At 46.1% G+C, this 25,053-nt stretch overlaps 1 protein-coding gene across 1 annotated transcript in view; it reads left to right on the forward strand.

Moving 5' to 3' along the window:
• VWA8 (von Willebrand factor A domain containing 8) overlaps window positions 1-25,053 on the forward strand; it is a 476,746-nt gene that overhangs the window by 200,773 nt on the left and 250,920 nt on the right. Inside the window, exons 23-24 of the mRNA XM_068267802.1 lie at window positions 13,891-13,966; window positions 16,394-16,529. Coding sequence (XP_068123903.1) covers window positions 13,891-13,966; window positions 16,394-16,529 — 212 coding nt within the window. The remainder of the gene's footprint in view (window positions 1-13,890; window positions 13,967-16,393; window positions 16,530-25,053) is intronic.

Here is a 25,053-nt window from a genome sequence, read left to right on the forward strand (position 1 = left end):
GTCACTAGTATTATGTCTCCCAGTATTGATAGCAAAATGTGTCCCAAGTATCAGGTCCCCTCTTATAGCCAGATGTGTCCCCAATATCAGTCACCCCCAGTATAGCCCAATGTGCCCTCTGTGTTTGGCACCTCCCAGTATAGATAGATAGATGTATCCCCAGGATTGCTGCCCCTCATGTGTCCATATGTGTCCCCAGGAATAGTGGTCCCCCATTATAGCCAGATGCGCCCTCAGGATTTGCAGGTGCACCCAGGATTAGGGCCCCCCCACCATTATAGCCAGATCTGCCCCCAGTATAACATTATACATTTGAAATAAAAAATATGTGGCCCCTCATACTTTACCCCCCCCCCCCCCCCCAGCTGCACATTTTACCCCCCACCAGGGGTCCACACACCTCCATAAGACCCAGCCAAATGCCCCCCCATCCCACCCAGGCAGCCCCCTCGGTGGCCAAATCGCTATAAAAAATGATAAGAAAGCAGCCTGACTCACCTTATCTCGTTCCAGCGATTAGCCTGCAGCCCAAGCCTCCGATCGCCGCTCTGCACGCAGCCCTGTGATGCCGGTTACCGGGTCCCGGCTTGATGACGTCATCAAGCCGGGACCCGGCTATTCAGCATCACAGGGCTGCGTGCAGAGCGGGGATCGGAGGCTTGGGCTGCAGGCTGATCGCTAGAATAGGAAAAGGTGAGCCAGGCTGCTTTCTTATCATTTTTTTTAGCAGATCAGACCACGTAGGGGGAGAGATGAATGATCACGCTGTTTGCTAGAGCGGTGATCGTTCATCCACAGGGGGGGGGGGGTCACTAATTGGCTACAAGGGAACATTTTCCCTTTCACCAATTAGTATTGTAGCTGTTAGTGCCAGGAGGTGCGCTCTGAAGCGCACCTGTTCCTGCACAACAGGGCTGCAAGCAGGTCAGTATATCTTCGTCGCTGTGGCTTGGAGGGTGCCACAGCTGACGTAGATATACTGTAGCAAAGGACAAAGTGGTTAAAACACTCATTAATCACAACTTTTAGAGAGAAAATGCTAAATGTGGTTGTGTACCTCTGATGAGTCCCCGTTGTGCAAAACCAGAAGCAAGGCCACCTGCTTTGTGCAGGCAGTTAACCGTAGTAAGATGGCATTCTCTATACATCGAAAAGAATGCAAAATGGTGTAAATGACAGTTTTGCTGAGAAGTAAAATCTGAACCTCCTAGTGCTATTTTAAATTCCTAAATGGCATTAAATTGAAGTGGTAAACTAAAACCACGCATACTCAAAACGGTCAACATCAACTTTACCCTGTGAGTGATTAAGGGCCGGTTCACACAGGCGTTAAAGGTGTGATTGTGGAGTGTGACACTCATGCGTTGTCCATTCAAATGAATGGACAGCTCATTTTAAACAATGGTATTGGCTTTTACCGTCGGTTGCATAAATGCCTGTCGTCTCAACCTAGATTCTACATGTAGCACCCAGGATCAGCTAAGTTCTGCAGTGCTGTGTTCTCCAGGGGGCTCAAAATGCGACATAACAACTAAATGACCTGAACTGATGCCAAAAGCTTCTGTGCTCCTTTGCAGAGAAGCGTTTAGCATCAGCTAAGTGAGACGTCCCCGAGTGCCCGCCTGAACCAGCCCTTAGGGCCTATTCGCACTGTGCTTGCTGTATTGCACTGTTACACATTGCACAGCAGTACAATGCATCCACTGAATTTCAGAGCTTGGCTTTTGTGAGACTTTTAATGCACGTGTTTATGAAGTATATAAACCACTGCAATGATGTGTACTGGATGTGTGAGTTATTCTGTGATTTTTTTTTCATCAGTGTAAAATAGATATGCTTAGCTACCGTATGTACACAAGCAGGCTGATAAAACATTGCAGAACACATACGGTTAAACCATGCGTTTTTCAATACTCCTAGTGTAATGGAGCCTTACTGCTCTCTCACCATTCTCTGTCCTCCTTTGAGCTCAGCATTTTCTTGTGCAATTTACAGACTCAGCCATGTGACTTGCCAGTGAAGGCTGTGTAATAATGTACCTGAGACAAGAAGCATCTCAAGTACCATACTTACCATATCATTAGCGCATGCCCGACCAGGCTCGCTCCCCCGTCACACTCTGTGGCTGGGAGGGTTCTGTGCTTGCTTAGTACTACTGCACAGACTCAGAACACTCCCAGGGATGGGAGCGCGCCTGGCCGGGCCGCACATGCATGATGATGCGCAGACTCGGCCAGGCTTTCTGGCACTATTGTGGGTGACAGGAGCCACCAGGGGAGACGCAAGGGACGAGTAGCCTCAAGTGGGGTTAAAAGGGTTCTCTTGGCTATTTAAAAAAACAAAAACTGCCACTTACCTGGGGCTTCTATCAGCCCCCTGCAGCTGGAATGTCACGTGCTGTCCTCCTCCGATGCCCTGTTTCTCACCGCCGGCACCAGGCTAATTATTCGTCTAACTAGACGAATAGAACTGCGGCTGCGCGGCCTTGGCCGTGCATGTGCTTGCTCCCACATGCATCATCGGGAGCTTACTGCGCAGGCACAGTACGAAGTTTTCTTGTACTGCGCCTGCGCAGTAAGCTCCCGATGACGCGCACGGGAGCGAGCATGCGCTCGGCCACGCAGCCGCAGTTCTATTCATCTAGTTAGACAAATAATTAGCCCGGTGCCGGCGGCGAAGAACTGAGCATCGGAGGAGGACATCGTGGGACATTCCAGCTGCAGGGGGCTGATAGAAGCCCCAGGTAAGTGGCAGTTTTTGTTTTTTTAAATAGCCAAGAGAACACCTTTACAGAGAATCTGTACTGTGAAAATCTTACATAAATAAACGTACCAGCCTGTTTGTTGTCTTCTCCTAGCCCCTCGGTGACATTTTCGCCTCAACCTGCTGCTTTCTTGGAGATAAAATCACTGTTTTATTCATTGTTTTTGTAAACAATGAAGATGGCCGCCAAACAGGAAATGCATCATCAGAGCAGGTGCCTGTTTGCAATGGCTCCTCTCAAGCCTGACTTGACTGCTCGAATTTTACTCCCACTTGTTGCCTTAGCTCAGGGGTCAGGAACCTTTTTCCCTGAGAGAACCATAAACACCACATATTTTAAAATGTAATTCTGTGAGAGCCATACAATATGATTCAAACTGGGACAGTAGGGCACACGTCCCTGTTTCCATGGTGATGTGTTTACAGTTCATCCGCCAGGCAGCGGAAGTGTCAGACACGTCTTCAGCTTCTTTTGGGTTACAGCAACATCAGCAATTTTCCAGAGAGCCAGACAGGAGAAATACTGACTAACAGCTTGTACAATTAGCTAGCATGGCAGTTGGGGGTTGATTCACTTTGTAGGATGAGATCCCCGCACTTGGATTGGCCCAATAGGCTACCTGTCACTTGACAGGCAGCCTATTGGGATAAAGTGCAGGGATCTCCTCCTACAAAGTCACTGGACCTGACAGGGTCCAGAGTGGGATCGTTTTGGGGTAGCACGAGTAAGTAAGTAGTACATGCTACAGCAGTAGCATGCCTACTTTGAACATTTTATTTGCGCTGCCACACTAAGCTGCGCTGCCTAAGTGGTGTAGCTTAGTGAATCAACACCTACTGATTTGTATGTGAGCCAGATGTAGCCATCAAAAGAGCCACATCTGGCTCCTGAGCCATAGGTTCCCTACCCCTGCCTTAGCTGCTTGTCTGGGCTTTGAACTGATCTTTCTGCACTCACAGCTGTTCACAAGGTCACAGCTCCATGAACCTCGCAGAGAAGCTGGCTGTGAGCAGAGACCTTGTCTGTGACTCATACACACAGCACACAGGAGAGCAGAGGGGGCATGCATAACTTCTCTCTATCACAGCAGAGGCAGCACATTCCTCCCGGGGTCGACAAAGCCTGATAAAGAATAGCAGATTAGATATATTACAGAGACTACTAGTGCAACTAGAAAAAGGCTGCAGTAATCCAGACCACATTAGAACAGGTATAGGAACTTATAGGATAGAGGAAATAAGGTTGAAAATTTTGTTACAGAGTCTCTTTAAGAAAGCCCCAGGTAAGTATGGAACCTGAGACTCTTCTCGTCTCTCTGGTTCTCTTAAGCTACAGGATCACTGTACACCAGCGGTTCTGGATGTAAGCCTGGCTTTCTGGGGCATAAAGAGATGATTTGCATATTCGAGAGTGATGCATCATAGAAAACCCACACTTGCCCACTTAAAGAAAACCAGTGTGTTTAAATAAATAAAAATCAGATACTACTCTCAGGAGGTGGAAGTCTGAGGCTTCCCTCCGTCCTGTGCCTTCTTGTTCCATCGCTGGCAGCCATAGACAATTCAAAACAATAACCAGAACTGTAGCCTGCGCAAGCGCACTAGCGGGATTCCACTCTGGCTCCGGCAAAATAGCTGAGCCTGATTGGGTCACAGAGGTGAAGACGGCTTGCGCTGGTGCAGTAGAGTGGACCCGATCAGGCTCGGCTATTTCTGCAGAAGTCTGAGTGGAAAGCCGCTAGTATGCCTATGCAGAACAGCGGCAAGCACCAACAACTGGATTTTCGGGGGTCCCAGCGATGAAACGGGGCTGCTTAGGAGGACGAGGAAAGCCTCTTTAGGATCCAGAGGCTTCCTCCTCCTGAGGCAAGTACAACCTAGGGACACTTTTTTTTAAACTTCAGGGCCAATGTAAAGCTGAATTATTGCAAACGTCCTCTGCTTTAAGAAAGCAAAATTATATTTTGCCAGTGAAGGGTCAATAATTTTAGACCTTGCAGGCTAGCGTGTAATCTGCCTGACCTGGACTGTGATTTATAACCCACAGCCACTCTGATGCAGCTGTGTCTATCCTGCCGTCTGTGTGTAAGCTGCTACTCTTTCTCTCTCTCTCCTGTCTGCATAGCTAGGCTGAATCTGGGAAAGAAGGGCATACAATATGGCAGTGGATGGTTGTTATACTCTGACTGTACTTCATGCACATACTGGAAGCCTGTGCTGGTTGTAAATCACCCTGGGCCATATGCAATTCACTTTTTCACCTGAGTTTTCTCCTAGGATATAATTGTTCATTTTGCATTTAAAATAACTTTCCAGCACTTTTCAACTAAAAAAGTACCAAAAGTAGACGAAAAAGTACTGCCAGAATTATTCAGGGTACCTTCTTGCTTGCTGGTGCCTAAAAAGGCATTTTATTGACAAGTTTAAAAATATCACCTAGGAGAAAACTCTGGAGAAAAAGTGAATTGCATATGGCCCCCTGTGAGATAGTACTGCTATATACAGTAAATGTATCATAATAATGATGATTTCATTATGGATCTAGCACAGGTTATACAAAGGCTTACACAGACTCCTAAACATACTGTGCACAGTGGCAACATCAGATTAGCAGTTCAGGGAACCTGAAGTGAGAGGGATGTGGACCCTGCCATGTTTATTTATTTATTTTTAAACAATGTACATTGCCTGGCAGCCCTGCTAATGTACTGCTTCTAATACTTTTAGCCATTTAGCCATAGACCCTGAATTAGCATGCAGATCAGATGTGTATGACAAAAATCCGACAGCATTAGCCACATGTTTGCTTCAAGTGTGTGATTCAGACACTACTGCGTCTAGAGATCAGTAAGACTTCCCTGCAACTGGTATTGTTTATACAGAAATAAATATGACAGCCTTCACATACCTTTCACTTCAGGTTCCCTGTAAGTAAGGAATACACTGGTCTATGATTGGCTTGTATTGTATTGATCGCTAATTATCATTGTATTTGTATCTTGCAATAAACATTTCTAAGCTTTTTGTTCCATTCAGTGTCCTCAGTTGTTCTATCTTAGCCATATGGTCAGTTCCTAAAATATTTTGTACTTGTAGCGTTTCCATGGTATTCCAGTGATAAATTTAAATAAATGCTTAGTGTGGTTTGCCTTTTAAAAGCAGAAGGTATTTGTGATAGTTCATATTTAAGTGTGTAACTGTGGTTACCCACAATGCACCTCTGCTGAATATGCAAATGATCTCTTCATGCCACTGGAGTCAGTCTTACATCCAGAACGGCTGGTGTATAGCAAGCCTATAGCTTTAAATTTAACTTTTGAGTCAAATTTAAATTTGAGTCATGTACACCCAAAATTCATACAGCCTGTTTGTCCTCCTTAGTGCAGTTACACACTTAAATCTGAATTATTGCAAAAACCTTCTGTTTTTAGAAGGCAAACCACGCTAAGCATTGCTTTTTTCAGTCTCTTTTGGTCCCCTATACTTTCCCAGTGGTACTGAATCACCATGAGCCGCTTGGGTATTCTGTTCTGGTCCAAGCCCTATCATACAGCCGCATCAATCCCTGCCATGGAGTAGGTCAACAGTCCAAAACAGGCTGTCTGCATGTTGAGTTGATGTGGCTTTGTAAATTTTATAAGCTATAGACTTGCTATACACCATTGGTTCTGGATGCAAGCCTGGCTACAGCGGCATAAAGAGATATTTTGCATATTCACCAAATTAAAAGAAAGAGAGCTTAGATGTTGTTAATATGGTTCTTCAGCACACTTCTTGTGTGTTTAATGATGGTGCTTGTAACTGACCAGATCTGTAAAGTGGCAAGGAATGTTTTTGTCTGTCAGATTATAGTAACTAGTGTTTAGCCAGAGCCCTTGGCTGCCACTGCAAATCCATTCAGAGAGAGCGGTTTATCTGTGAGGTTATTTTGAGCTTGGACTGGTTGGAATGCTCGAGTCATTCAGAGGTTGCTAGACTCCTAACCACTGGTATAAAGCACTGCAAATGTTTTTTAGAGATTACATAATAAGCTGTCTCTTCCTTGCTGGAAGTCAGCACAGGCGGGTCATGTTGTTATTGCTGTAACAGATTTTGAGCATAGGCAGCCAAGTCTGTATTCCTACATTCTTAAATAGAATGTCAAATATAAATACAGATGGACAAGATTCTCGTTGGAATTAAAGCTTAAAATGCTGTGTGTGATCGTTTCCCATCTGTTTATTGAACGCTGTGCCAGGAAATAGATTGGAAGCATGAAGCACTAAATATTTACACCGTATTATGGGTGTCGGCAGAATATACTGCGCTATGCTGCATTATAACCCTTCAGAAATGACTGTGACTAGGAAATAACATATGGTCTATAGGTAGGTGTGGCCTTGTGTCTAGGAAGCCTTCTTACTAAAACAATCATCACTGTAATAATTGATGAAATATTACAATGTTACTTTTCAATAGAGATTGCTGAGCGGTCATTGTTCAGCTACTGTATATATTTTAGAAGTTTGTATTTATTTATTGGTAGAAATTATGTAATATCACAGGTAAGGATTTCTTTATTTCTGATGCACTGGAGTCTCAGCTCATTAAATTGTGTATCCCAGGAGATTGTGTTGCTATAAGTTATGCTGGATACACACGGTGCGTTCGTGCACTCGATTTTCCCGTCGATTCCCGTCGATTCGTTTATTTCCAACATGTCCGATTTGGATTTCGATGGATCGTTAGGTCGATTCGGCATACTTTGCATGCGAATCGACCTAACGATCCATCGAAATCCAAATCAGACATGTTGGAAATAAACGAATCGACGGGAATCGACGGGAAAATCGAGTGCACGAACGCACCGTGTGTATCCAGCATAAGGTGTGCTGAACATGCATATCCCAAAATGTTATACCTCTGTGTATTGTTACCATATGCCATTGACAGCCAGGCTGGCCCTGACTATTCCTGGAGATGGGTTTATTATTAGGTACCTTTCTTATGGTCCATGATAAAATTAAGTTAGGTGAAGAAATTCATAAATATATATATATAATTTTTTATTTATTTTTACTCTGTATTATTCATGTTCAAGGATTACATACCTGGGGCTTCCGCGAGCCCCATCTGCACGGATTGCTTCCACGCTGCTGTCCTCAGCCTTCTCTATCGCCGGTACCGGGTCCCGTAACTTTAGCCAGCCGCGGCCAGTTTTACGCATGCACAGTGCGCTCTCTCCATCTCTCCACCAGAGAATAGCACAGCCCAGGCTGGCAGAAGCCCCAGGTGTGTATAAATCTTGTATCTATGTCTGTCTCTGGTACACTTTAAAGCATATTCCCTGTAAATTGCATTGCAGTCATTGTTTGTGCTAGCATAATAATGGCAATCAGTTTCCTGAGCAATTTCATTTTCCAAGCAGCGCTGTCAATGTAACATATCACGATACCTGTTCAGGAAAATGTTCATACAGTAATTCCTGTGAAAGATGGCTTAATAACATATAATGGATACACATGCTAAGCTTACATGAGATCATCAAAACTGAAGACATTTAGAGCCAAGGTTAAGTGGCTGGGGGAAAGATTTGTTAAATGACAACTGAAGCAAAAGTTATATAGAGGCTGCCATATTTATTTTATTTTTAACAATACCAGTTTACTGGCAGCCCTGCTGATCTGTTTAGCTGCAGTAGTATCTGAATAACACCAGAAACAAGCATGCAGCTACTCTTGTCAGATCTGACAATAGTATCAGAAACATCTGATCTGCTGCATGCTTGTTCCAGGTCTTTGGCTTAAAGATCAGAAGATCAGCACGATAGCCAGGTAACTTATATTGCTTAAAAGGAAATTATTATGGCAGCTTCAATATACCTCTCTTCAGTCGTCCTTTAACACAGGATTTACTTCCTGTCCCATCAGTCCTTCAGAGAAAGACACTCATTTTTGCTGCCTCTTCTCCTCTCCAATAACAGTCAAAGAAAGCAAGGCAAAGCTGCATAAATGTCACACATATCCATGTCTCTATGGCTCTGATTAGTCGACATGCATACTTATAAATGTTTTGTTAATCATGTCATGGAATTGGCCGATTAGAGGCTATTCTTCCTGCATGAACTAAAGAAATTTGGTATGCCATGTTAGTTGCTGACCAGCTTTTACACCGCTACCACGGAATCCATCCTCTGCTCCTCCGTCATTGTCTGGTATGTGGGGGCATCCACCAAGGACAAGTACAAACTTTAAAGAGTAATTAACACTACGGAAAAGATGATAGGATCGCCCCTGTCACTGCTAGACCTCCTCTGCACGGCAAGACTGCGGTCGAGGGCCTCTAAGATTTCACATGGCCACTCCCATCCGGACAGCCGTTTCTTTGATGTCCTGTCAACAGGCAGACATTACAGGATAACCTCCTCCAGAACTACTACTCTCGCCTTGGCCGTCTGCAGCACCTTGGCCACTAACCAGCGCTCTGAACTCTGATCACTCTTGGTAGTACTGCCCCACACTTGAGCTGGTAGAGCTCTCAGTGAATGACCCCCATACCACACAATGTATGCTGCTATACCCATCTCAATGTATATTTCCTGTCTGTCCTTGTTCTGTTAAGGTGCATACACACGAGTTACTATAAGGAACGACGGGTCCGTCTGACCCTTCCGCTGGGCGTGCGTTCCAGCGATAGTAGAGCGTGTGTACAGTCTGTCTGCAGACTGATAACACTGTTTCTGAACGATCCGCTCAGCGGATCACTCAGAAACAGCCTTATCAGTCTGCAGACAGACTGTACACACGCTCTACTATCGCTGGAACGTCCGCCCAGCGGGAGGGTCCGACGGACTAGTGCTGGGCGTAATGGAAAAAACTACGCTTACGGATCATTACGCGTAATTTTACGCTATTACGCATTACGGAATTACGGTTACGGCGTAGACATTTATCTACGTTTCATGTCTGTAATTACGCATGGTCCTTACGCAATTACGCGTAAGAATACCGCAATGCAGGTTGTTACGGAATGGTCTTACGCGTAATTTTCCTACTAGCAATTAATGCTTAAGGCCATGCTCCCAAGCGGAAAAGTTGACGCAATGGATCAATGTTAGGTAGCCGCCGACTTTAAGGGTTAATAGCAAAGCCCCCTTAATTGCTAAGAGCCTCAAATTTGGAGACTATATTAAAGAGTAACTGTCAGGCTGCAGAAGCTAATTTAAACCTCTAGTCTCCTGTGTTAAACAGTTTAGAAGGAAGCCAAAAAGACATTACTGAAGATAAAGATCTATCTTACCTTTGATGTATGCTTATCAGCAATGCTTAGAGCTAAGCAGGACGCAAGCCGCATAACATACTGCAAAGCATTCTGGGGCCCTCCCCTCGGCTGCTAAGGAGAAGACGGGATCAAGTTTCAGCAGCTTCTAAAACTCAGTCCAGCCACAGCACAGATAAATCTCCTGGCAGAGTACACTGCAGGAGTCCGCTATTGTTCCTAGCCACATGGCTCATTAATATGCACTGCACACTGTGTTATTCAGTATGAGCTGTTCTGTGATCAGAAGCAGGCAGGACATGACGACACATTTGGCTTCACAAACATGGAGCCTGCCATGAGCTGTCAGGAGCATCAATCTCTGCATATACTATATACAAATTCTGTGAAATCCAAACGTGGACAGTGAAATGCATATGTAATGTAAGTACAGCCAATCTTTAGCTACTGATATATGTGTTTATTTTCTCTGAGACCCTATACCTAACAGCTCCTCTTTAAGGAGATCAGAAGGAATAAGAGGAAAAACATTTTTTTCAAAAAGACCTTATAGTTTTTCAGAAAATCGATTTTAAAGTTTCAAAGGAAAAATGTATACATTTAAAAACCCGCTGACTTTAACGGTTAATAGCAAAGCCTGCTTAAAATTTAGGAACACCAAATTCCCAGGGTATATTAAGGGGAACAGTGGGAATAAGAGGAAATTTTTTTTTTTTCAAAAAGACCTTATAGTTTTTGAGAAAATCGATTTTTAAGTTTCAAGGGGAAAAATGTCTTTTAAATGCGGAAAATGTCAGTTTTTTTGCACAGGTAACAATAGTGTATTATTTTCATAGATTCCCCCAAGTGGGAAGAGTTTTACTTACTTCGTTCTGAGTGTGGGAAATATAAAAAAAAGACGACGTGGGGTCCCCCCTCCCAGACCTCTTTAACCCCTTGTCCCCCATGCAGGCTGGGATAGCCAGATTGCGGAGCACCGGCCGCGTGGGGCTCCGCACCCTGACTATACCAGCCCGCATGGTCCATGGATTGGGGGGTCTCGGAAGGGCAGGGGCAGCCAAGCTTTCCCCTCCCCCTCCGAGCCCTTGTCCAATCCAAGGACAAGGGGCTCTTCTCCACCTCCGATGGGCGGTGGAGGTGGAGGCCGCGATTTCCTGGGGGGGGGGGTCATGGTAGCATCTGGGAGTCCCCTTTAAAAAGGTGTCCCCCAGATGCCCACCCCCCCTCCCAGGAGAAATGAGTATAGGGGTACTTGTACCCCTTACCCATTTCCTTTAAGAGTTAAAAGTAAATAAACACACAAACACTTAGAAAAAGTATTTTAATTGAACAAAAAACATAACCACGAAAAAAGTCCTTTAATATTCTTAATTAACCATTAATACTTACCTGTCCCTTTAAATAAATGATCCCTCACAATAGCCTCGGAAATGTTCTATCAGTTACAATGCACCCGACGTCACTCGCCGCTCAGCCGCCGCATACACTTACGCGTCCTTGCAGGACGCTAAGTCCCCGCCGGCTCCCGCTGTCCACCCTGCCCAAATCTGTCACCCACATGTGGGTGACATGTGGGTGACATGTAGGAGAGGCGGGGAGGGCAGCGGGAGCCGGCGGGACTTAGCGTCCTGCACGGACCCGACAGAGCTCTCTGAGCTACATAGCTCAGAGCTCTCTAAGCATCTTTGAATTTGGGCTCCAAGGAGCCCCATTGGTCCTTAGCAGACCAATGGGGTTCCTTCAAATCAGAACCCGACACCCGCACCCGACGTCACTCGCCGCTCAGCCGCCGCATACACTTACGCGTTCTTGCAGGACGCTAAGTCCCCGCCGGCTCCCGCTGCCCTCCCCGCCTCTCCCACAGGTCACCCAAATGTGGGTGACATGTGGGTGACAGATGTGGGCGGGGTGGACAGCGGGAGCCGGCGGGGACTTAGCGTCCTGCAAGGACGCGTAAGTGTATGCGGCGGCTGAGCGGCGAGTGACGTCGGGTGCGGCGTAGTTACAATGTAACAAAGTTGTTACATTGTAATAACTTTGTTACATTGTAACTGATAGAAAATTTCCGAGGCTATTGCGAGGGATCATTTATTTAAAGGGACAGGTAAGTATTAATGGTTAATTAAGAATATTAAAGGACTTTTTTCGTGGTTATGTTTTTTGTTCAATTAAAATACTTTTTCTAAGTGTTTGTGTGTTTATTTACTTTTAACTCTTAAAGGAAATGGGTAAGGGGTACAAGTACCCCTATACTCATTTCTCCTGGGAGGGGGATGGGCATATGGGGGACCCCTTTTTAAAGGGGACTCCCAGATGCCACCATGAACCCCCCCCCCCAGGAAATCGCGGCCTCCACCGCCCATCGGAGGTGGAGAAGAGCACCTTGTCCTTGGATTGGACAAGGGCTCGGAGGGGGAGGGGAAAGCTTGGCTGCCCCTCCCCTTCCGAGACCCCCCAATCCATGGACCATGCGGGCTGATATAGTCAGGGTGCGGAGCCCCACGCGGCCGTTGCTCCGCAATCTGGCTATCCCAGCCTGCATGGGGGACAAGGGGCTAAAGAGGTCTGGGAGGGGGGACCCCACGTCGTTTTTTTTTTTATATTTCCCACGCTCAGAACGAAGTAAGTAAAACTCTTCCCACTTGGGGGAATCTATGAAAATAATACACTATTGTTACCTGTGCAAAAAAACTGACATTTTCCGCATTTAAAAGACATTTTTCCCCTTGAAACTTGAAAATCGATTTTCTCAAAAACTATAAGGTCTTTTTGAATTTTTTTTCCTCTTATTCCCACTGATCCCCTTAATATACCCTGGGAATTTGGTGTTCTTAAATTTTAAGCAGGCTTTGCTATTAACCGTTAAAGTCGGCTGGTTTTTAAATGTATACATTTTTCCTTTGAAACTTTAAAATCGATTTTCTGAAAAACTATAAGGTCTTTTTGAAAAAAAAAATGTTTCCTCTTATTCCTTCTGATCTCCTTAATATATTCTCCAAATTTGAAGCTCTTAGCATTTAAGGGGGCTTTGCTATTAACCCTTAAAGTCGGCGGCTTTTTTATATTATACAGGAGCGTAATATTACGCGATTACGGCAGACTGTGTAATTTCAATAGGAGTTTACGGTCTTACGCGTAATTTGATACGCGTAATAAAGTAACTTGCGGTCTACGCGTAATTACACGTAACGCTTACGGTGCATTTGTAGTGAATTACGATGCGTAATTACGCTAATGCGTAATTTCGGCCCAGCACTGTGACGGACCCGTCGGTCCCTGTAGTACAGCGTGTGTATGAGTCTTGTAAAAATGCCTATGCCATCTGTGTCACAACCAATTCCGGGTATGACAACCATCGTACTTGTTGAATAAAATCAATTCTGAATTGGTTTATCAAGACAAGTGCAAACCAATAGGCTTTCAAATTGTAAGGTTTATAGGAGACCTGATGCATGAACCATCAGTAAACTTGCTGTGTGCAAGCAGCACCCTGCAATTTTACGAGTACTACTGCCAAGAGAGTAGCATGAGTTGCGTAATGCACACTACTCCCCTGGCCTTAGTACTGGTAAAATAGCCATGTGCTTCTTTTTCGGCAGTTCATGCATCAGGTCCAAGGATTCTCATTGGTTTCTGTGGACAATTGCTTCACTTTTGCTGTAGTTTTCTTTGAAATGTTATTGCTAAATCCACACTAAATCAACCCCAGTGTGTCATATTATCCTTTGGAGTTATAATAGTCATTTTTATAAGTAAAATGTTGTTGCATTTTACTTTAAATTATATTTTAAAAAATTGTGTATTTTACTTTTGATCATGTCATTGATTTGATTATCTTGGATAAGCATGTTTATATTTTTTTTTCTGCAGAGATACGACTGTACAGAGCTTGACATTGCAGCCATCTGTGACAGACGGGATAATAGTGTATGAGGACTCACCTCTGGTAGGTATTATTAATGTATGTCTTGGTGCCTGACGATTATGGGCTGATTCGACAAAGAGACAAATTTATCTCCAATAGAATCTGATTAGAGATAAATCTAAGCAAGGATCAGGGCTCACTCCCTCTGGGGACAGTTCAGTCCAGGTTCTGTACAAAAGCATAGCTAGCCTGACATGATTACATTTATGGGTTTAGTATATAATGTTTCTAGGATGTGGCACAGTATTCTCCCATTGTTTGTGTGGGTGTTCTCCAGGCACTCAGGTTTCCTCCCACATTCAAAAAACAGATAAGTTGATTGGTTTCCTCCTAAATTGGACAATAGATAAATGACTATGGTATGGAGCGTGATCCCCTCTGAAGGACAGTTAGTGACACATGTAGTATATTATTAAATGTATAATGGTGATCTATTTTATAATATATCAGTATACATAGTATGTAGTGTATAGTTTGATATAATTACGGTAGTATTTAGATGGTTCATGGGTTGATTCACAAAACTTTTCTCTTGAATTAGCTCACCTTGGTCCATACGCAATTAACATATTTTTCTCCTGAATTTCCTCCTTGGAAATATTTTCACTCATTGAAAGTGAAACAATACTCAAATTAATTTTAATGGAACTTTTTCACTTAGCTTTCAATGCTTTTTCAGTTGCAGAGCGCTGAAAAGTTACTTTGAAAAGAAGTTGAAAAATGATCTCCAAGGGGTAAATGCATGAGAAAACGTTCATTGCATATGGGCACTTCTTGCTCTTTTTTCACTTCATCTATTTAAAAGCTTTGAAGTATTCATTAAGTCAAAAAGTAGTAAAACAATAGAACAAAACAACATAAGACTTGAGATAATCAAACTTAAGATAATCGTTTTTAAAACGCTGAAAGTTTTATTTTTTATTTTTTTATACAGATAAGGTATAAATTAAGTAAGTAAGATAATTAATGAGATGTGCAATGTAGTGTAAATGCCACTACTGGTATTAAAGCGGATCCGAGATGAAAAACTAACTATAACAAGTAACTTGTCTATATATCTTATCTAAAGTTTAGACAGCAAATCTAGCTGCAAACAGCTTTAATAGAATAAGAATATTTCTTCCTGTGATACAATGACAGCAGCCATGTTGTTTGTAAACATTACACAGAGGCAATAATCTACTTCAAACAAACACTGCGCCAAAGTTCACACACTGGTTACCACTTAGTACAGTTCACAGTCAAATGGGTTCGCTGCAGAAAGTCCAGTTCTTGGATAACAAAATTCAATTAAACTGCCGTGCTCTCCATTCCTGTAATCATAAAAAAGACTCCGCATAGGGTAATATTGTTCAATCCTGTCGTTCACAATATTCCACCACCTACAGATCACTCGTGCTTTGTGCTCCCCGGGTGGTGAATCACATCTGTCTCCCTCACCCCTTGTTAATATATGCTCACCAGATTTACGCTATATGCGTTTCTTTCTTCTGCTTTTATGTTTTATGAGTGAATTTTAACGGAGAAAATAAATCAAAGTCCCTACAAGAGGCTTTTTGCATACTACTGAGGATCGTGTTGTTGATTGGAATAACAAAAAGCGCTGTTTCCACCTAATAAAGAGGTGGGATACATCTGGTGAGCAGTGTGGCATGCAGTGTGGTGGAGTGGCACTTGTCACAGGTGTAGATACAGAGACACGGGTTTCAGTGATTTAATTGTATTGCTGCTTGAACTATATTACCCTATGTAGAGATCTTTCCCTTGCAGGAACAAGGTTTTCTGATATCTGTAAAACCCACCTGATAGTTGATCTGGAGCAAGTTTTTCTGAGATGCGTGAGACCCACCTGATAACTGAGGTGGAGAGAATCTAGTGAGCATATATTAACAAGGGGTGAGGGAGACAGATGTGATTCACCACCCGGGGAGCACAAAGCACGAGTGATCTGTAGGTGGTGGAATATTGTGAACGACAGGATTGAACAATATTACCCTATGCGGAGTCTTTTTTATGATTACAGGAATGGAGAGCGCGGCAGTTTAATTGAATTACACAGAGGCAGGCTTATCTGTATCTTGAGCAAAGAAAACTAATCCCCCTCCTCCTCCCTCCTCCCTCCTCCCCACTGCCTCTGAAATCTCTGGCTAGTAATACCTCTCCCTCCTCCTGCCCAGACTGAGCTCCCATGAGCCCTTGTTACAGTCTTAAAGTGCCTTTGCTCTCTGAAAACCTATGGGAGTGGCTTATTTAGTTTATAGGAAATTAGAGCATTAAAACAAAAACAAAAAAAGTATTTGGCTTGAGGAATGCCCTATAAACAATAGGAAAGGAACACAATTATGCAATGAGTAAAAGTTCATCTCAGATCCACTTTAAATTGAAAAACCTGCTATTGTTATGCTATTTCCTTTACGGCACTGTGTTTTGTCTTCTTTTTTATTTTAGGTTAAAGCAGTTAAAAAAGGCCATATTCTGGTTATTGATGAGGCAGACAAGGCCCCCACAAATGTCACCTGCATTTTGAAAACCTTAGTAGAAAGCGGGGAGATGATCCTGTCAGATGGAAGGCGGCTTGTAGCCAGTAAGTAACACTTGATGGGGGAGGTGGAGGTGGTCATCATATTTTAAAGTTTTCCTGAGACAAAAGGGAGGAAAGGACTTTTACTTACCTTGGGCTTCCTCCTGCTCCCTGTAGTCTGTCTGCTCTCTCCCCATCCTCCCAGTTTCCTCCTCCATTGTGTCGCTGACAGTCATGTAAAGTCCTGGACCCCGCTGAGTCGTGGACTACTGTGCATGCCTGGTTTTGGCTGTGCGCACCACCTAATCGCAATCCTGTTGCCGGGTGCATTCTGCGCATGCGAGAAGTGTGCAGCTGTCGCATAAGTATTTGGTAGTTGCAGTTTTTTAGTGCTGGCTGGCTTGAAAAGAGGCAACCGCCCAAAAACTGTTGACTGTAGCTTCCATTCCACTTTATTCGCTATTATGATTTTATTCATGTTTGTTGCATTTTAATTAATAAACGTTAAGCTAAATAAATAAACAGACTGCTAATTAGTTACTTAGCAGCCTATTTATTTACTTACTTACCTAGTTACATAGCATGGCTCTGTCTGTAGTGTCTAAATTGCCCATGTAAATTGTAAATCAGCTGTAGCGTGTCGGCAGCAGTTAAGCAGAGAGCCAGTCGATCAGATTCTTATCACTAATGATGCAGCTCAGATGTGTAGTGAGGAAGAGATGCGTTTTAAAGCATTTTTTTTATTGTTGAGGGGAGGGGGGGGGGGTGGTTTACGCAAACTCTATGGTGAAAGTTATGCTGTCCATACTAAATAAATGATGACCAAGATGGCGCCGTAAGAGGTGCCTCGGTCACATGGCTCCTCAGCTTTTCCAGCTTTTTAGTTCCTTTTTAGCTTCTTTTTTAGCTTCTTTATAGTTCCCTTTTAGTTCCGTTAGCACATTTAGCTTTAGCTTGTTTACCTAGTGTAGTACAGCCACCCAGCTGCGGCACCCGCCTCCCAGCCCAGGACTCCACATCACCGCCCGCAGACCCTCTGGAGTCCGCAGACCCTCCGGAATCCCGCACGGCAGCATCTCTTACCTGCCTCCTGGATCCCCCCAGCATCGGCACCAGGCCTGCTCGTCCTGTCCCCCCATCAGACGCGGACAGCAGCGTACCGCTCCGGGCTGCCTCCCGGTCTCCACGCTCCAGCAGTGGCTCCATCCTCAGGCCTGCTGTCCCCCCACCAGCCGCGGACAGCAGCGCACCGCTCCGGCCTCAGGCCCGCCTCCCGGACTCCAAGCTCCAGCAGCGGCACCATCTCCAGGACTGCTCCCCCCTCCAGCCGCGGACAGCGGCGCGCCGCTCCGGCCTAAGGCCCGCCTCCCAGCCGCCACGATCCAGCAGCGGCTCCATCTTCAGGCCTGCCCGTCCCACCAGCTGTGGACAGCGGTGCACCACTCCGGCCCCAGGCCCGCCTCCCGGTCCCCAAGCTCCCAGCAGCGGCACCATCACCAGGCCTGCTCCCCCCATTCAGCTGTGGCATTTATCTCCACGGCAGGGGACAGCAGCGCTCCGCTTCGGCCCCAGGCCCGCCTCCTGGATCTCCACGGCAGGGGACAACAGCGCTCCGCTTCGGCCCCAGGCCCGCCTCCTGGATCTCCACGCCAGGGGACAGCAGCGCTCCGCTTCGGCCCCAGGCCCGCCTCCTGGACTCCACACTCCAACATCAGCGGCACCACCTCCAGGCCTGCTACCCACACCAGCCGCGGCCAGCTGCGCTCTCCCAGCTCTCATACATGCGGGAGCCCTGGATCACTGCCAGAGGAAGATCCCCGAGCACCCTGCACGTGGCTGACACGTGGCTGCCTGCAAGCTGCTGCCTACCTCCACCAAGGGTCTGCACTCCGCAGCCCTGCCTGCCACTCCACTGATGAAGGACATGGTGAGCCTGCCAAATTTATTTATTTATCTCTAACTGTGCCACTGCGATGCATTCAGTGCATGATTCCTCTCTGGGCCACCCCATCTGCGCCTGTTCCCACCTGTGCTTGCTTCCGCTTGAGCCACCACCAGCCTACCCTGCCTGCTGCTCCCCACGCACTTTTGTCTGTACCTGGAAACAATGCCTGCTGCTCGCACTGCCCCCCCAGGCTTCACTGCCCCAGCTGCTGCCCTCCCAGGCAGGAGCGCGGGGGAACCACCCTCACGGGGGACAAAAACCGCACGCTTCCTATCCCGTACTGAACTCCTGGAATGGGAGCCCCTTGTTTGCTGCAAAAGGCCATTTGCAGACACCCTGCGGTAGACAGTCATCTCCCACATTGCGCTCCTAACTAGTAGCGCCAGGGGCCCAAAGAATCGCCGCCACAGGGGGAGAAGGGCAGGGGCTCGGGTGAGGCTGAAGAGAAAAGGACTACTCTCTTCCATAACGGCCATACTCCTAGCGAACGTCTGCTCACTCCCAAACAAGGTGGATGAACTGCTCCTACTGCTCGGCCGCAAACCCTCGCTAAGCAAGAACACCCCTGTGCTCTGCTTCACAGAGACCTGGCTCAACGGAAACGTCCCGGACAACACTGTACAGATGCCAGGCTACCTCCTCTTCCGAGCAGACCGGGATCGTGACCTCTCCGGGAAAATGAGAGGAGGCGGAATATGCTTCTACATTAACTCCGACTGGTGCACCAACATCTCACTCCTCAGCAAGTTTTGCTCCCCTGACGTTGAACTCCTAGCCATCAACTGTAGGCCCAGGTACTCACCTAGGGAGTTCTCCTCCCTCATCCTAATAGGAGTCAACATCCCACCGGACTCCGACACCAGGAATGCCCTGAGATCACTGAGCGACTATATCTCGGGGTGGGAAACTGCTTTCCCTGAGGCCCTCATCATCACCCTAGGGGACTTCAAGAACGCAAACCTGCGACAGGAACTGCCCCACTTCCAGCAGCACATCACCTGCCCCACCAGGAACCACAACACCCTGGACAAATGCTACACGGTCCTCAGAAACGCCTACAAGGCCTCTCGAGGCGCTCCCCTAGGGAACTCAGACCACTGCGTGATCCACCTGATCCCCACTTACAGAAGGCAGCTTGAGATGACAAAGCCCATTACTAGAACTGTTAAAAAGTGGTCCGAGGATGCAAAACTGAGGCTGCAGGCATGCCTGGAATGCACCGACTAGCCGACCCTGGAGGCACCCACCTTGGAGGAATGGTCTGAAAACCTCCTCTCCTACGTCCGCTTCTGCGAGGATGCATGCATCCCAACCAAAACCTTCAAAGTCTTCCCAAACGATAAGCCCTGGTTCAACAGCAACCTACGACATCTCCGGAAGATCAAGGAAGAGGCACACAAGTCGGGCACCCCAGAAGAGTACAGGGAAGTCAGGAATACCCTGAACAGAGAACTGAAAGCAGCAAAAAGGACCTACTCTAATAAGGTAGGCCTCGGCCTACAGTCCAACAACTCGCGGGAAGTCTGGAAGGGTCTCAAGGCGGCAACGAACTTCAAACCTCCCCTTCACCAAGCAGCTTCCAGCTCACAACTGGCGGAGGAACTCAACGAGTTCTACTGTAGGTTTGATCTCCAACCCAAGCAGCCCATGGCCCCAGCATCCCAGTCAGCTCCAGACCTCTCGGCATCCGCGACAGAGGACGCCCAGGGCCCCCCAGGGGCCAGTGGAATCCCCGCTCTGACCGCAGTACAGGAAGAGGATGTGCTACGACACCTCCGCAGACTCAATCCCAATATTCTGATCAGCAACCTTGTGCATCATGGGGCAGATTCCCTCCTCTGCAAGTGGGTAAAGAACTTTCTCTCCAACAGAACTCAACGGGTCAAGCTTGGCAGTCGCATCTCCAGCGAAAGAACCACCAACGTCGGAGCTCCGCAGGGCTGCGTGCTGTCCCCTCTCCTGTTCTCTCTGTACACGAACAACTGCACCTCGGCCTCAGACTCCGTCAAAGTTATCAAATTTACAGATGATACCACACTCATCGGCCTCATCGACAGAAACGGGGAGGACAATTACCGAAACGAAGTTGCGAGGATCTGTAACTGGTGCAGGAACAACAACCTTGTTCTCAATGCGGCAAAGACTGTGGAACTTATCGTGGACTTCGGGAAACTCCCTCCGGCCCCCCTACCTGTTTACATCGATGGGTCCGAGGTCTCCAGAGTCCAAAGCGTACGGTTCCTAGGCTCAACCCTAACAAGCGACCTCAAATGGGAGCAGAACACCACCAGAACCCAGAAGAAGGCTTAACAGCGGCTCTTCTTCCTACGCCAACTGAAAAAATTCGGAATGTCACGGGATCTGCTCACCAGCTTTTACTCCGCGACCATCGAATCCATCCGCTGCTGCTCCATCATCATCTGGTACGCAGGAGCCACCGCCAAAGACAAGTATAAACTCTACAGAGTGATAAAAACAGCAGAAAAGATCATTGGCGCCCAACTGCCCTCGCTAGATCTCCTCTACTCCATGAGAATGAAGACAAGAGCCTCCAAAATCTTACTCGACCCCTCCCACCCGGGCAGACGATACTTTGAGACCCTTCCACTGGGACGCCGTCTCAGATCCATCCCCGCCAAGACCACTATTTTTGTTTATTTATTTATTTGTTGTATTTATAAAGCGCCAACATATTACGCAGCGCTGGACATTAATTTAGGTTACAGACAATATTTAGGGGTGACAAACAGCAATATGACAATACAGGAATACAAGAAAACCAGATCACACAGCACAGTATGAGTACAAGGTAATGCTTAGTCAGTCACTGGATGGGAGCATGGAGTTAGGCAAGTTAGGCGCATGAACACCTTCTTCCCCCAAGCAGTTCTCTTGTTGAACTCGCTGAACTCAAAACTCCCCCCCCCCCCCCCCCCCGCCTACATTCCAGGGGCACTCTAGCCCCAGGCGTCCCCTCCTCTCAGCTTTAAACTATGACTGAAACATGGACTCCCACAGCAGCAATCCCTGTCGTCGTCCCCCCCCCCCCCCCCCCCCCCAGGACTCTAATTGAATTGAAACAAATATGCCTTAAATGTATGTATGTCCTGCTTGCCTTCGCTATGGCTTCAATTCATCAAGCATTACCGCATTCGGTAATGCTGAAAACAGGTGACTTAACGGAGCACTTTCGAAAATGTTAATTCATCAAAGCTGTTACCGAATGAGAAGCTGAAATGACAGAGCAATGAGATAAATTACCGACATGTGCTCAACACATGTCAGCAAATGTCAGTAAATGTTAATTCATCAAGGTTACCACATTCGCTAACACATTCGGTGATTATCTCCAGCTCTCCCCTGTCCTAACAGGCTTCGGAAGCCTTTTGTGTGAATGTTTTCATGATTAGCAGGAGCAGGCAGCCAATAGAAACAGCCCCTGTTCTCCTGCAAGTGCTGCTGATAGGTCACACAGGCTTCTCCACACAAGCTTCCAGACCCCCAGGCAGTGAGCAGAGAGAACGGGACAAACGATATCCCCAGATGTCCTTCAGTGGTGTAACCCTTTGAGTCCCTGTTTGAATATGCAAAGATGCAAGTGGTGAAATCACCAAGCATGGCATTTGTAATGTCTCCAGGAAGTTTATCTACGTTGTGGCAAATAAGTAAAATGTTAAGAAACACTGATGGACAGATTCAGAGCAGCAGAGGCAGTATAAGTAACAGTAAATATAACACGTTTACATGTAAAGGGATGTCTGGATGCCTTCTATTTTTATCAGCTTGTAACAACAAAGAGACATTCCAAGCTGCTCTGCACCACTCTGCTGTTCTGCTGTTATCGAACAGCCTTTGATGAACTGAAGCCGTAGTACTTCGTAACTTAAAGCGGAATATAACCCTGCATTTCAACTTTGCTCTAAAACATTATTTACAGCATATTATATGCAAAAAGCATTTTTTTTTTTACTAGACCAGCATTGGAAGGGTTAAACACAGAGGTTTTAAGTTCCGTGCAGACATTCAGATGGTTACATTCTATTTAGTTAGTGTGTAACTGTTTATCAATAGATACATCTCTTTGGCTGTCCTCCAAGCTCCTTCTCAGTGAGATAGATGAGTCATAATAAACACATATTTGTAAACAAAAAGTATCTAACTCAAGTTCGGATTCGGTTGCAGAAATCTCTAGGGACTTTAAAGCCCTGTGTAACCCTTCCAATGCTGGTCTAGTAAAAAAAAAAAATGCTGGTTGCATATAATATACTGTAAATAATGTTTTAGAGCAAAGTTGAAATGCAGGGTTATATTCCGCTTTAACGAACCTCTACCACACATGAAAATATTGATGAATTAGCACAGTGAAGTGTAAAATACCGAATGCGGTATTTTAAGGACTGGGATTTTGTTATCGAACACCCTTTGATGAATTGAAGCCTATGTCTGCAAACATGTGCTGTTACATGTTCCCGATTTTCTCTTGCCATGTGAACCACAAGCAATTCCGGGTACACCACTTGGTGTGCTTGGCGATAATAAAGATGATTCTGATGATTCTGATTCTGATTCTGATGTGAGGATAATGGAACAGCATAATTTTCGCCATAGTGCCGTTTAATTTTGAATCTGGTAATTCAGGAGATTGCACCAGCCCTCTGGTATGTCCATGTTGCATCAGCCAAAATAGTAAATTAACTCAGGACTGGATGGGCATTTAAACTCTATTAGATAATTGTGTCTCTTTTTGGAGAATGCATGCAAATGCCTTGTTATAATATCTGACTAGCGGTCTTTTGCTGGACTTATCTTTTTTTTGTTTTCTTGGATGTTGTAGCAGAGTTACCATGTAGTGTGTGGTTCTTTATCTTAATCTTCCAATCTTTGGATAGACTTCAGCTTTCTGAAAGTAATCCTGTTGTCGTGGTCTGGAATTAATTAATGTGAAATCCTTGGATTTCTGTGCCATAGGAATAGTTCTTTCAGCTCAGGGTTTGTCATGATCTATGTTGTTTGTAAATAAACATCATAAGTAAGCTTGTGCGTACTTAGTCATGAAAGTATTGTAGCATCACTAGGCAAGCGGATTTCACAATAACTCCGTAGAGTCAGGGTATTTACCAGTGCAATGTTCAGGGAATTTTGTATTCACCGAGGTCTAATGAATGTGCTGTTTTCAGGTATTAACATTTTGGAGGAAACATGACATCTGTAATATTTTTGTTCTTAAGTATTAACCTTAATCCCAATTCAGATTCAAAGTGGTATTTGTAAGAAGAAATACATTTTAATCTGCTTAGTTTCTTATTTAGTTTCTCTTGACTTAATGTCTGTTTTTTGGTAAACCGTACAAAAGTAAAGGAGCTACATTTCTACTTATATTTTAACTATCCATGCTCCAGGGCTTTGACATAAACCAGGGTAGGAGGCACCCAGTTGGAATTAAAATACTTTAAAACTGTTAAAAAGGAGAGGAAACAGAAGTATTTTAATTCCAACTAGAAAGTAAGCACGCTGCAATAACAGAGACTAGAAACCATGGCAGTTCCCTCTCCCCACCCTAAGGGCAGCAGTTTTGCCCCCCACCCCCCAATCTGCCCTCCTTCCCCTCTCTGCACACACTTTGCTCTCCATCCCCTGCTCTTCCAGACTCTGAACTGCCCCCCACTACCTGGGTGGCAGCCAATCAGGATGCTGGGCAGCCCATGAGCCTTAAGGCCCATACACACGTCGGATTTGCGCGAACGACGGGTCGTTTGAACGTTCCGTCGTTCGCACGTTTCCGCATGAAATCCGGCGTGTGTACAGACTATCGTTCGGGAGATAAGACTGGTTACCAGCGATCCGCCCGGCGGATCGTTGGTAACCAGTCTTATCTCCCGAACGATAGTCTGTACACACGCCGGATTTCATGCGGAAACGTGCGAACGACGGAACGTTCAAACGACCCGTCGTTCGCGCAAATCCGACGTGTGTATGGGCCTTTAAAGGAGTTATCAAGCAATCTAACAAATGGAAAACACGCATGCCTGCGTGTAACTAACCTTGTTTGCAGCCTGATCGCGCCCTCCATTCCCCGTCCAAATGTAGCACTTTCGTGCGGTAAGCCCCGGTCGGGGTCCTGACCTCGGGGTCGGGCTCCCCAGTGACCCGGAGGTTCTGTGGCTACGCAGGCGCAATATTATTTTACTAACTGCGGGACGCTGGTGCTGTGACATCGTTATGCGTGCAGCCGAACGTTCACGTACTGGAGCTGCCAGAGGAGGGTTTGAGCTTGCTTCGTCACTCGCAAGCCAAACCCTCCGCTTCTGCCACCGCCCGTCTGATACGCCCACTCCTCCCAGCCCACTCCTCCTCCCAGCCCACTTTCCAACAGCCGTCGCCTAGTCTGAAGCACGCTCTCTCAACACAGATCATCCGTGCATGAGAGGCGCAGGCAAGCGGAGGCTGGCTGAGACTTTTTCTGAGAAAATTAGGCTGTGGAAGTGGGCTGGGAGGAGTGGGCGTGTCTGACGGGCGGTGGCAGAAGCGCAGGGTTTGGCTTGCTGGTGACGCAGGCAAACTCAAACCCTCCTCCTGCGCTGTACTATGCGTGCACAGCCGTACCGAACTGTACGGAAGCACGCAGCGCACAGTAACTTCCCC

The sequence above is a fragment of the Hyperolius riggenbachi genome, chromosome 2 (genome assembly GCF_040937935.1).
Source record: "Hyperolius riggenbachi isolate aHypRig1 chromosome 2, aHypRig1.pri, whole genome shotgun sequence".
NCBI lineage: Eukaryota > Metazoa > Chordata > Amphibia > Anura > Hyperoliidae > Hyperolius > Hyperolius riggenbachi.